This window comes from Monodon monoceros, unplaced genomic scaffold (genome assembly GCF_005190385.1).
Source record: "Monodon monoceros isolate NGI ecotype Baffin Bay Population unplaced genomic scaffold, NGI_Narwhal_1 Super_Scaffold_12, whole genome shotgun sequence".
Taxonomy (NCBI): Eukaryota; Metazoa; Chordata; class Mammalia; order Artiodactyla; family Monodontidae; genus Monodon; species Monodon monoceros.
Window position 1 is genome coordinate 83893614 of NW_021703768.1, and position 14109 is coordinate 83907722.

At 36.3% G+C, this 14109-nt stretch overlaps 1 protein-coding gene across 11 annotated transcripts in view; it reads left to right on the forward strand.

Moving 5' to 3' along the window:
• Positions 1–14109, forward strand: part of PPIP5K2 (diphosphoinositol pentakisphosphate kinase 2) — a 75430-nt gene that overhangs the window by 16164 nt on the left and 45157 nt on the right. For all 11 annotated transcript variants that reach the window (XM_029217444.1, XM_029217447.1, XM_029217449.1 and 8 more), the window contains exons 7-11: positions 1090–1191; positions 2313–2474; positions 3867–3988; positions 5249–5350; positions 13840–13926. In XM_029217444.1, the coding sequence (XP_029073277.1) occupies positions 1090–1191; positions 2313–2474; positions 3867–3988; positions 5249–5350; positions 13840–13926 (575 nt within the window). The remainder of the gene's footprint in view (positions 1–1089; positions 1192–2312; positions 2475–3866; positions 3989–5248; positions 5351–13839; positions 13927–14109) is intronic.

Below are 14109 nucleotides of genomic sequence, written 5' to 3' on the forward strand. Positions count from 1 at the left end.
TGCTCAAAATTTTACACCCATAATAAAATAAATGTAAAGTCTAAAAGATAATGACATTGAATTACTTTTTGAATTAGCAAGATCAAAAAGATTGAGGTAGTTGGAAAACAAGTACAAGTCCAAACGTTGTTAGCAACATTTCTACTTAGCAATATAACTTAGCAATATATCAGGATTAAAAGTGCACGTTCAGGGCTTCCCTGGTGGGGCAGTGGTTGAGAGTCCGCCTGCCGATGCAGGGGACATGGGTTCATGCCCCGGTCCGGGAAGATCCCACATGCTGCGGAGCGGCTAGGCCCGTGAGCTATGGCCGCTAAGCCTGCGCGTCCAGAGCCTGTGCTCCGCAACGGGAGAGGCCACGGCAGTGAGAGGCCCGCGTATCGCAACAAAAAAAAAAAAAAAAAAAAATGTGCACGTTCACTCATAAACAGTCATGGAAATGCAAAGTAAGAACACAGTGAGGTACTTGTTTTATATTCATTAGAGTGGCAAATATTAGGAAGTCTGACAATACCAAATATAGATAATTGTAGATCAGTAGAAACTCTTATACATTGCTGGAGAGACTGGAAATTATTAAAACAGTTTTTAAAAGATTTTGGCATTATTTTGTAAGTTGAATGTGAGCATATTCTATCACCTAGCGATTCCACTTCTAGAATATGCCTTAGAAACACTCCTGCACACGTGTGCCACGGGGATATTTAAAAGAAAGTTCGAAGCAAGATTGCTCTACTAGCTAAAGCTTAGAAAACAACCTAAATATATATTGATAGGCAAATGAATGAATTATGGGCTATTTATACAGAGGAAAATTCTATAGTATTAAGAAAGTAGTTACATGCAGCAATATGGTTGAATCTTAGAAACACTGTTCTTAGTGTTCATTGTATTTTTACGCTATTCAAGTTACCATTAGAGCAAAAAATAATATAGTGTCAACTGTGTAATGTGTTGTTAAATATTTGTAGATTAAAAAAATTTTTGGAAATATCAGTGATGGAAGTAGATGGATGGTAAAAAGGGTTATTTTATAAAAATGAGGAGAATAATTTAGTTTTTACATTGATAGACTTCTTTTATTTTCAGATTGGCAGTAGAAGTAGTGTTTATTCCCCAGAAAGCAATGTACGAAAAACAGGCTCATATATATATGAAGAGTTTATGCCCACAGATGGTACTGATGTTAAGGTAGGATTGATTAAAGTTTATTTTGTATTTTGAATTTACCAGTGATCTCAGAAAAAGAGATTACCTTTTAGTTAGCTATATCTAACCTCTATTCTGAATCTCTTTCTTTTTAACTAGGGATTCTTAATCTGTTTTGTATTATGAATGCCATTGGCAGTCTGAAGCCTATGGACCCTTTATACAGGATAATGTTCTTAAATGCTTAAAATAAACCACACAGGATTACCAAGGAGACAGATTTTATTGAATATTTAAAAACCAACCCAAAATATAGTGGGTAAGGGTCTAATAGCCACCATGATGTTTCCAGGCATTGATCAGTGTAAATGATATTTTGAGAACTTTGACAACTATAATGTGATTTAAAAAAAAATAGGTGTGATTTCTGTTGGTGACAAATAAGGTCTTAACTGCTTTACCTTCAGCCAGTCTGTGTCTAGAGAGTTCTTTCTTAGGTGTAAACCTGATCATGAACTTCTTTTTAAAAATTCTCTTGTGGATCCTCATTGACCACAGGGTAATAATCAGATTTATAAGGCTGGCATAGATACTTCACAGTCTGCCCTCTGTCCTACAAACCTTATTTCTTACATTATAAACCATATCAAATACGTACTGTTACCTGAATGCATCATGCTGTTTGGTTTCTCTGCCCTTTGTCTGTGTTTATTACCTTTGCTTAGAGTGCGTTTACCTCTCTTGTCTGCTTTTGAATTCATGCTGTCCCTCATCCCCCACCCCCTTTTAAATCTTTATTTTGGCAGTTACTTCCTTCTGTAATTTTTAAATTTATTTGTACCTCTACTTTGTTAAACTAAAACAATTTGAGAAGGGTCACATCATATGCATTCTGGTATTCCCTCATAATGTTCAGTATAATTATTTTTTATAGAGAACAGGACCTCACTTTACCAATTTTTGCTGTATAATTAATTATTTATAACCTCTTCCAGTGTATTGAAAATTTTCACATGTAAAATAGAAAGATGTGTGAAAAAATAGTCTGGACACTGAGGTTTTTTTTATTTATTATTTTTATTTGAATTTGTTGTCTGCTGTTTTTATTTATTTATATATATATATATATTTAAGTAAAATATGTCTTTTAATATTTCTGAAAGGTTTATACAGTAGGTCCAGATTATGCCCATGCTGAAGCTCGAAAATCTCCTGCACTTGATGGCAAGGTGGAACGAGATAGTGAAGGAAAAGAAGTAAGATACCCTGTTATTCTCAATGCACGAGAGAAATTAATTGCTTGGAGAGTTTGCCTTGCATTTAAGGTAAGATGTTATGCAGGCCATATAGACTCTTGTAAAAATTCTAATTTTTTTTTTTTGAGTAAATGAGATGTTATTTGGGCTTATAACATGAGAGATAAGCAGAGAAAATAAAGTGGTATATCTGAATGGTTTATGTACTTTTCAAGGGATTCTTGTAGTGCCATTAATATTAAAAATATATAATAAATGAAGACCTTTGTTTCTCTTTATTCTTTCTGTATTATATAGAAGGAAACCATGTCAATTTATTCAGAAACTACAATTACAGAGGAAAACTTAACTGAAACAGTAGAATTACAGGAGTATTATTTAACATACCCCTATAACCAAAACTGATTACAAGTATCTATTCAGAGTTGATAAATGATTTTTTTAAATAAAAAATGTCATCAGTCTTCTAGCCTTTGCAGTTGATCCTTTAGCCTATTATGTATAGTAAAATATGTTCATGAAAGCTATACTAATACACTTCCTAAAAAAAACTTTTTACTTATGACATTTGATTAGTTCTCTCAATCTGTATTATTAGGCTTTGCCTGTACTGTACAGTAAAGATTTAAATAGAGTAGTTCAACTTGAATCTAATAAAGGATAAACTTTACCTTGTTGAAGCCTTGCCTTGGATATGTAATTTAAAGACTAGTGTATATTACTGGTTATTAAATAATAAATAAGTTCTTTGTGTTTTAATAATTTGAAGCCTCTCATGGAAGGAATCTTAGCCTGAAATATGTTTTAATAGCTTTATGTGAATTGTTTTAATTTTGTAATACCAGGATTCCAAAAGCCTTGACTTAAAATAACATTATACTAATATGTGATATGTGAATATAAAATGTAGAAGATCAGAAAATTCCTGGAGCCCGAGCAGGAAATTCATACCCTTCAACTGTTTTCTCCCAAATAAAGTAAATTTATTTCAGGTGCTCACAAGTATGTGGTTATCAGGGTTTAAAAGATTCATAGGGATAATGGGACATTTCCTCTGGGATATGTCTTCAAAACTTTCTCCTGTTTAGTTTTTTGTGTGTTTTTTTGGATTAAAATGATATAATTTCTACTAGCACAGAATTTATCGAAGCCTTTAAACATTTTTACTTTTGTTTTTTAATAAAATGTTAATTGAAGAACTTCTTGGCCTCTCTAGTCCCGTAAGCATTATTGTTCTACATCTACTTCATAGGAAGAACTTAAATAATCATATGACATGCATATTTCAGAGTATTCAAGTTACAGATAAGTAGTTTCTTTGTTTTTACTTGCTATGAAGTAAACTGATAAGCAGTAATATACTTTTAGGCAGTTATAAAATTTGATGTTTTCTAATAAAACTGGAAAACTGTAAGTCATAATTCAAATGGAACTTTAAAGTTTATACTTTATTTTAAATAGCAAACAGTTTGTGGCTTTGATTTGTTACGGGCCAATGGACAGTCCTATGTCTGTGATGTCAATGGCTTCAGTTTTGTGAAAAATTCCATGAAGTATTATGATGATTGTGCAAAAATACTTGGGTAAGATTTTCTTCTTTATACTTCTTCCTCTTTACTTTTGTTACAGCTAATGCATACTGGTTATTCAGAAACCAAATAATGGTAAACATCAAGTGATCAGGGTTTTGTAAACACTGCAGAGTAAAAATCAATGTTCATAAAATGACATGCCCAAAGACCATGCCAAATCCTGAATTACACTTTGGGTTATGAAAGACAAATCAATATATGACCAGTATAGATAAAGGCTTAAAGGTATTTAACTTCATAGATTTAGAAATGCTGTAACAGTGATGTTTAGTGATTATTACAGTGGTTATTCATCAAAATGGCTAATTTATTTGATTATTTTGTTTCTCAAGTTTTTGATATGTAATTATAGTACTTAATGGTTCAAAATTAACCAGAATAAGTAACCAGAATAAAATAGAAATATCTGGAATTTAGAATTCTTTTGAATGATTCTGCTTTCTACACGCATATGTTACTTTAAAATAATCTCATGAGATTATGAAGTGAATATAAAAGAAATTATTGCATATAGAAATGCCATTTTTATATTCTTTGACTTATTTTCTTATATCCTGATTTAGACGACTTGAAAGACAAGAACTATTTTTAAACCATTTCAAAGTATATTTGACAAAGCCGTAAAAAACTTACACTTTAAAATGTATTTTAATAATTGCGGTCAGCTGTTATAGTATATTTCAAAGGTTTGTGAACTTACCCTTAAAGTGAAATTTGGGGGAGCTTACTAAATTTTAGCATGGATAAATGCTAAATTTAAACAAAACAAAAAATGTCTTATAATTACTTAAACATGTTTTCATTATTAACCTTATTAGCAAAGAGTAATAAGAAATTTGTTAAACATGAGCAATAGTTTAAAATAGCTTTGCAGGTGATAAATAAAAACTGAAAGAAATGATCAATGGCCACACAGAAGAGATAATCTTGGATTTCAGAATCTTTGTAAGTAGATACGCAGTTACAGTGATTTACTTGAATCCTGTGTAATTTATATTTTTAAAATGAGAGTAAATAAGTAAAGCCAAATTCACGACATCCTGTTAGTGTGTTCTATACAACAGTTTAGCACTGCTGATCTAATTTTTCTTGACCAGGATTGATTTTTTAGGTTACTTTTTATGTGCTGTATTCACATAATCACTAGATAGTTTGACTTTACCTCGTATAATACTCAGTTATTTGTCATTAAATACCCAGGTTTGTCTTGAAATGAACTAGTTTAATTTTTCTTTTCTTTTTGTCTTGAAGGAATATTGTAATGCGAGAGCTTGCTCCACAGTTTCATATCCCCTGGTCGATACCCTTAGAAGCTGAAGATATCCCGATTGTACCAACTACATCTGGAACTATGTAAGTTTAAATATTTTCATTTAGAAACTCCTTGGGTTTTCCCCATTGGTTAGTGCTATTACAGTGAAGATTATATTTCTGAATAATTATTAGACACTCTACTGTGTATGTTTTCATATGATTGACTTTGCAGATGGAGAAATAGATTATATGCTTTACATGGGGCTATTTAGACTAAAGATCTTTTCTGTTGTTCCAAATAAAATCCTGAAAAATGCTTATATAGTTATAGAACTATTGAATTAAGCCATAAGAATAAAGGAGGTGCCAACAGATGTGTTCCCTAAAGGTTCGTGGTCAGTGGTCATACAACTTTAGTGCTCTCAGCATGTAAAGGAAAAATATACAGTTATATCTTGAAGTAAATTAGACCAACATTGCCAAAGTGTTTCATAAATTCTAGTGAAAGCTACTGCTTGAAATTCACCTGTCACTCAGGTGAGTTGACCAAATGCTTCATATTCACAGCTTAGAGCTTTATCTTAGCATATTAAATATTCTTAGGAGTCCTGATTGGGGCCGAGAGGAGGGCAAAAATACTTAATTTTGTTTTTAAACCAATATTTCCAAACTTATTTAACACAAAACATATTTTTGGGTAACTTATTCTATAGAGTTATGTTCTATGTCTCACAGTCTGGCAAATGTTAAATTGTACCCTACCATTTCTGCTAAGACAGTTTTATCTTCCAGTAACTTGAGTTTGAAATATTTTTCTTCTTACGTGGGCAAAATAAATATAGCAGCTTTATTTTGTTTGATTTAATGAAATCTCAGTCTATAGTGATCTGTGCTACAGGGCAGATAATTAAAGAAGTTAGGGGATTACAGTCCATTTACTTTTTTTTTTTAATATTTTATTTATTTTAACATCTTTATTGGCGTATAATTGCTTTATAATGGTTTGTCAGTTTCTGCTTTATAACAAAGTGAATCAGCTATACATATACATATATCCCCCTATCTCTTCCCTCTTGGGTCTCCCTCCCTATCCCACCCCTCTAGGTGGCCACAAAGCACTGAGCTGATCTCCCTGTGCTATGTGGCTGCTTCCCACTAGCTATCGATTTTACATTTGGTAGTGTATATATGTCAATGCCACTCTCTCACTTTGTCCCAGCTTACCCTTCCCCCTCCCCGTGTCCTCAAGTCCGTTCTCTAGTAGGTCTGCGTTTTTATTCCCATCCTGCCCCTAGGTTCTTCATAACCATTTTTTTTCCTTAGATTCCATGTATATGTGTTAGCATATGGTATTTGTTTTTCTGTGTCTGACTTACTTCACTCTGTATGACAGACTGAAGGTCCATCCACCTCACTACAAATAACTCAATTTCGTTTCCTTTTATGCCTGAGTAATATTCCATTGTACATATGTGCCACATCTTCTTTATCCATGCATCTGTCCATGGACACATAAGTTGTTTCCATGTCCTGGCTATTGTAAATAGAGCTGCAATGAACATTGTGGTACATGACCCTTTTTGAATTATGGTTTTCTCAGGGTATATGCACAGTAGTGGGATTCCTGGGTTGTATGGTAGTTCTATTTTTTATATTTTAAGGAACGTCCATACTGTTCTCTTATAGTGGGTGTATCAATTTACATTCCAACCAACAGTGAAGAGAGTTCCCTTTTCTCCACACCGTCTGCAGCATTTATTGTTTGTAGACTTTTTGATGATGGCCATTCTGACCCGTGTGAGGTGATATCTCATTGTAGGATTTTTTTTTTTTTTTCTTTTTTTTTTTGCGGTACGCGGGCCTCTCACTGTTGTAGCCTCTCCCGTTGTGGAGCACAGGCTCCGGACGCGCAGGCTCAGCAGCTGTGGCTCACGGGCCTAGCTGCTCTGCGGCATGTGGGATCTTCCCAGACCGGGGCACGAACCCGTGTCCCCTGCATTGGCAGGCTGACTCTCAACCACTGCACCACCAGAGAAGCCCTCTCATTGTAGTTTTGATTTGCATTTCTCTAATGATTACTGATGTTGAGCATCCATTCATATGTTTGTTGGCAATCTGTAAATCTTCTTTGGAGAAATGTCTGTTTAGGTCTTCTGCCCATTTTTGGATTAGGTTGTTTGTTTTTTGATATTGAGCTGCATGAGCTGCTTATAAATTTTGGAGATTAATTCTTTGTCAGTCGCTCCCTTTGCAAATATTTTCTCCCATTCTGAAGGTTGTCTTTTCATCTTGTTTATGGTTTCCTTTGCTGTGCAAAAGCTTTTCAGTTTCATTAGGTCCCATTTGTTTATTTTTGTTTTTACTTCCATTTCTGTAGAAGGTGGGTCAGTAAGGATCTTGCTGTGATTTATCTCATAGAGTGTCCTGCCTATGTTTTCCTCTAAGAGTTTTATAGTGTCTGGCCTTACATTTAGGTCGTTAATCCATTTTGAGTTTATTTTTGTGTGTGGTGTTAGGGAGTGTTCTAATTTCATTCTTTTACATGTAGCTGTCCACTTTTTCCATCACCACTTATTGAAGAGGTTGTCTTTTCTCAGTTGTATATTCTTGCCTCCTTTATCAAAAATAAGGTGACCATATGTGCATGGGTTTATCTCTGGGCTTTCTGTCCTGTTCCATTGATCTATATTTCTGTTTTTGTGCAAGTACCATACTGTGTTGATTACTGTAGCTTTGTAGTATAGTCTGAAGTCAGGGAGCCTGATTCCGCCAGCTCCATTTTTCTTTCGCAGGGTTGCTTTGGCTATTTGGGGTCTTTTGTGTTTCCATACAAATTGTGAAATTTTTTGTTCTAGTTCTGTGAAAAATGCCACTGGTAATTTGATAGGGATTGCATTGAATCTGTAGCTTGCTTTGAGTAGTATAGTCATTTTCACAATATTGATTCTTCCAATCCAGGAACATGATATATCTCTCCGTCTGTTTGTATCATCTTTAATTTCTTTCATCAGTGTCTTATAATTTTCTGCATACAGGTCTTTTGTCTCCTTAGGTAGGTTTATTTCTAGGTATTTTATTCTTTTTGTTACAGTGGTAAATGGGAGTGTTTCCTTAATTTCTCTTTCAGATTTTTCATCATTAGTGTATAGGAATGCAAGAGATTTCTGTGCGTTAATTTTGTGTCCTCCTACTCTACCAAATTCATTGATTAGCTCTAGTGGTTTTCTGGTAGCATCTTTAGGATTCTCTGTGTATAGTATGTCATCTGCAAACAGTGACAGCTTTACTTCTTCTTTTCCGATTTGGATTCCTTTCACTTCTTTTTCTTCTCTGGTTGCTGTGGCTAAAACTTCCAGAACAATATTGAATAGTGGTGAGAGTGGGCAACCTTGGGTTGTTCCTGGGCTTAGTGGAAATGGTTTCAGTTTTTCACCATTGAGGATGATGTTGGCTGCAGGTTTGTCGAATATGGCCTTTATTATGTTTAAGTAAGTTCCCTCCACGCCTACTTTTTGGAGGTTTTTTATCATAAATGGGTGTTGAATTTTGTCAAAAGCTTTTTCTGCATCTATTGAGATGATCATATGGTTTTTATTCCTCTTTTTTTTAATATGGTGTATCACATTGATTGATTTGCATATATTGAAGATTCCTTGCATTCCTGGGATGAACCCCACTTGGTCATAGTGTACAATACTTTTAATGCGCTGTTGGATTCTGTTTGCTAGTATTTTGTTGAGGATTTCTGCATGTATAATCATCAGTGATATTGGCCTGTGGTTTTCTTTCTTTGTGACATCTTTGGTTTTGGTATCACGGTGATGGTGGCCTCGTAGAATGAATTTGGGAGTGTACCTCCCTCTGCTATGTTTTGCAAGAGTTTGAGAAGGATAGGTGTTAGCTCTCCTGTAAATGTTTGATAAAATTCGCCTGTGAAGCCATCTCGTCCTGGGCTTTTGTTTTTTGGAAGATTTTTAATCATAGTCTCAATTTCAGTGGTTGTGATTGGTCTGTTTATATATTCTGTTTCTTTCTGGTTCAGTCTCAGAAGGCTGTGCTTTTCTAAGAATTTATCTGTTTCTTTGTGGTTGTCCATTTTATTGGCATAGAGTTGCTTGTAGTAATCTCTCATGATCCTTTGTATTTCTGCAGTGTCAGTTGTTACTTCTCCTTTTTCATTTCTAATTCTGTTGATTTGAGTCTTCTCCCTTTTTTCTTGATGAGTCTGGCTAATGGTTTATCAATTTTGTTTATCTTCTCAAAGAACGAGCTTTTAGTTTTATTGGTCTTCACTATCGTTTCCTTCATTTCTTTTTCATTTATTTCTGATCTGAGCTTTATGATTTCTTTCCTTCTGCTAACTTTGGGGATTTTTGTCCTTCCTTCTCTAATTGCTTTAGGTGTAACGTTTGGTTGTTTATTTGAGATGTTTCTTGTTTCTTGAGGTAGGATTGTATTGCTATAAACTTCCCTCTTAGAACTGATTTTGCTGCATTCCGTAGGTTTTGGGTTGCCTTGTTTTCATTGTCATTTCTTTCTAGGTATTTTTTGATTTCCTCTTTGATTTCTTCAGTGATCTCTTGGTTATTAAGTAGTGTATTGTTTAGCCTCCATGTGTATGTATTTTTATAGATTTTTTTTCCTGTAATTGATATCTAGTCTCATAGTGTTGTGGTTGGAAAAGATACTTGATACAATTTCAATATTCTTAAATTTACCAAGGCTTGATTTGTGACCCAAGATATGATCTATCCTGGAGAATGTTCCGTGAGCCCTTGAGAAGAAAGTTGTTCTGTTGTTTTTGGATGGAATGTCCTATAAATATCAATTAAGTCCATCTTTTTTAATGTATCATTTCAAGCTTGTGTTTCCTTATTTATTTTCATTTTGGATGATCTGTCCATTGGTGAAAGTGGGGTGTTAAAGTCCCCTGTTATGATTGTGTTACTGGCGATTTCCCCTTTTATGGCTGTTATCATTTGCCTGATGTATTGTGGTGCTCCTATGTTGGGTGCATAAATGTTTACAATTGTTATATCTTCTTTTTGGATTGATCCCTTGATCATTATTTGTGTCCTTCTTTGTATCTTGTAATAGTCTTTATTTTAAAGTCTATTTTGTCTGATATGAGCATTGGTACTCCAGCTTTCTTTTGATTTTCATGTAATACCTTTTTCCGTCCCCTCACTTTCAGTCTCTATGTGTCCCTAGGTCTGAAGTGGGTCTCTTGTAGACAGCATATGTACGGGTCTTATTTTTGTATCCATTCGCCCAGTCTGTGTCTTTTGGTTGGAGCATTTAATCCATTTACATTTAAGGTAATTATCGATATGCATGTTCCTATTACCATTTTCTTAATTGTTTTGGGTGTGTTTTTGTAGGTCTTTTCCTTCTCTTGTGTTTCCTGCATAAAGACGTTCCTTTAGCATTTGTTGTAGAGCTGGTTTCATGGTGCTGAATTCTCTTAGCTTTTGCTTGTCTGTAAAGGTTTTAATTTCTCCATCAAATCTGAATGAGATCCTTGCTGGGTAGAGTAATCTTGGTTGTAGGTTTTCTCCTTTCACCACTTTAAATATGTCCTGCCAACTCCTTCTGGCTTGCAAGGTTTTTGCTGAAAGATCAGCTGTTAACCTTATGGGGATTCCCTTTTATGTTATTTGTTGTTTTTCCCTTGCTGCTTTTAATATTATTTCTTTGTATTTAATTTTTGATAGTGTGGATTAATATGTGTCTTGGCGTGGATTTATCCTGTATGGGACTCTCTGTGCTTCCTGGACTTGATTAACTATTTCCTTTCCCATATTGGGGAAGTTTTCAACTATAATCTCTTCACATATTTTCTCAGTCCCTTTCTTTTTTTCTTCTTCTTCTGGGACCCGTATAATTCGAATGTTGGTGCATTTAATGTTGTCCCAGAGGTTTCTGAGACTCTCCTTAATTCCTTTCATTCTTTTTTCTTTATTCTGCTCTGCCTTAGTTATTTCCACTATTTTATCTTCCAGGTCACTTATCCGTTCTTCTGCCGCAGTTATTCTGCTATTGATTCCATCTAGAGACTTTTTTATTTCATTTATTGTGTTTTTCATCATTGTTTGTTTGATTTTTAGGTCTCCTAGGTCCTTGTTAAACATTTCTTGTATTTTCTCCATTCAGTATCCAAGATTTTGGACCATCTTTACTATGCTTATTCTGAATTCTTTTTCAGGTAGACTGCCTATTTACTCTTCATTTGTTTGTTCTGGTGGGTTTTTACCTTGCTCCTTCATCTGCTGTGTGTTTCTCTGTTTTCTCATTTTGCTTCATTTACTGTGTTTGGGGTCTCCTTTTTGCAGGCTGCAGGTTCGTAGTTCCTGTTTTTTTTGGTGTCTGCCCCCAGTGGCTAAGGTTTGTTCAGTGGGTTGTGTAGGCTTCCTGGTGGAGGGGACTAGTGCCTGTGTTCTGGTGGATGAGGCTGGATCTTGTCTTTCTGGTGGGCGAGTCCGCCTCCGGTGGTGTGTTTTTGGGTGTCTATGATCTATTATGAGTTTAGGCAGCCTTTCTGCTAGTGGGTGGGGTTGTGTTCCTGTTTTGCTAGTTGTTTGGCATAGGGTGTCCAGCACTGTAGTTTGCTGGTTATTGAGTGGAACTGGGTCTTGGTGTTGAGATGGAGATCTCTGGGAGATTTTTGCCATTTGACATTATGTGGAGCTGGGAGGTTTCTGGTGGACCAATATCCTGAACTCCACTCTCCCACCTCAGAGGCACAGGCCTGACACGCGGCTGGAGCACCAAGATTCTGTCATCCACACAGCTCAGAATAAAAGGGAGAAAAAAATAAATAAATAAATAAAATAAAATAAAGTTGTTAAAGTAAAAAATAATTATTAAAAATAAAAAATATTTTTAAGTAATAAAAAAAAGAAAGAAAGAAGAGAGCAAGGAAACTAAAAAACAAATCCACCAATGATAAGAAGTGCTAAAAACTATACTAAAAAAAAATGGGCAGACAGAATCCTAGGACAAATGGTAAAAACAAAGGTATACAGACAAAATTACACACAGAAGCATACACATACACACTCACAAAAGAGAAAAAGGAAGTGTATATATATATATATATATATATCATTGCTCCCAAAGTCCACTGCCTCAATTTGGGATGATTTGTTGTCTGTTCAGGTATTGAGAGATGCAGCATACATCAAGTTGATTGTGGAGATTTAATCCGCTGCTCCTGAGGCTGCTGGGAGAGATTTCCCTTTCTCTTCTTTGTTCGCTGAGCTCCTGGGGTTCAGCTTTGCATTTGGCCCCTCCTCTGCATCACCTGAGGGCGTCTGTTTTTCGCTCAGACAGGACGGGGTTAAAGGAGCAGCTGGTTAGGGGGCTCTGGCTCACTCAGGCTGTGGGGAGTGAAGCGTATGGAATGCGGGGTGAGCCTGCAGCAGCAGAGGCCAGCGTGATGTTGCAGCGGCCTGAGAAATGCCTTGTGTTCTCCCGGGGAAGTTGTCCCTGGGTCACGGGGCCCTGGCAGTGGCGGGCTGCACAGGCTCCAGGAGGGGAGGTGTGGATATTGACCTGTGCTTGCACACAGACTTTTTGGTGGCTTCAGCAGCAGCCTTAGCATTTCATGCCCGTCTCTCGTGTCCGCGCTGATAGCTGTGGCTCGTGCTCATCTCTAGAGCTCGTTTAGGCGGTGCTCTGAATCCCCTCCTCACACACCGTGAAACAAAGAGGCAAGAAAAAGTTTGCCTCTTAGGGAGGTCCAGACTTTTTCCCTGACTCCCTCCCAGCTAGCTGTGACACACTAGCCCCCTTCAGGCTGTGTTCATGCAGCCAGCCCCAGTCCTCTCCCTGGGATCTGACCTTCTGAAGCCCGGGCCTCAGCTCCCAGCCCCTCCCGCCCCGGCGGGTGAGCACACAAGCCTCTCGGGCTGGTGAGTGCAGGTCAGCCCCCATCCTCTGTGCGGGAATCTCTCTGCTTTGCCCTGTGCACCCCTGTTGCTGCGCTCTCCTCCGTGACTCCAAAGCTTCACCCCTTCGCCACCCGCAGTCTCCACCTGCAAAGGGGCTTCCTAGTGTGTGGAAACCTTTTCTCCTTCACAGCTCCCTCCCACTGGTGCAGATCCCATCCCTATTCTTTTGTCTCTGTTTTTTCTTTTTTTCTTTTGCCCTACCCAGGTACGTGGGGAGTTTCTTGCCTTTTGGGAGGTCTGAGGTCTTCTGCCAGCATTCAGTAGGTGTTCTGTAGGAGTTGTTCCACGTGTAGATGTATTTCTGATGTATTTGTAGGGAGGAAGGTGATCTCCACGTCTTACTCTTTCACCATCTTTAAGGTCTCCCCTCCATTTACTATTATCCTAGAGTTAGCATAGTCATCTCAAGAGAAGAAGCAGGTATTGTGTAGCTTAATATTACTCCCCCTCCAGCCTCTTAAATTCTTTTTAGGATTTAATTTGATAAAATTAAGACTGTTTGTTATAAGCACTATGCTTCATGGAGAATATCTTAGAGTGGTAAAAGATGGTTCTATAATATAATTAGATATATTAATCTGAATTATATAACACGAATCTTTGTCAGAAAATTGAACGTTATTTTTTAAATTTTAGGATGGAACTTAGATGTGTCATAGCTGTCATACGTCATGGGGACCGAACACCAAAACAAAAAATGAAAATGGAAGTGAGGCATCAAAAGTATGTTTAAAGGGGAATAATTTAACTCTTAGGAGATAATTTAAGATTTCTGATAGGTGCTTAGTTATTTTGATTAATACTTCATATAGAAAAACTGTTTACCACTACTTCTTGGCCATTAATATTTAAACCACTGGAAAGCAATAAAATCCAACAAAATCCATTTTAAATTGTATATTTTAG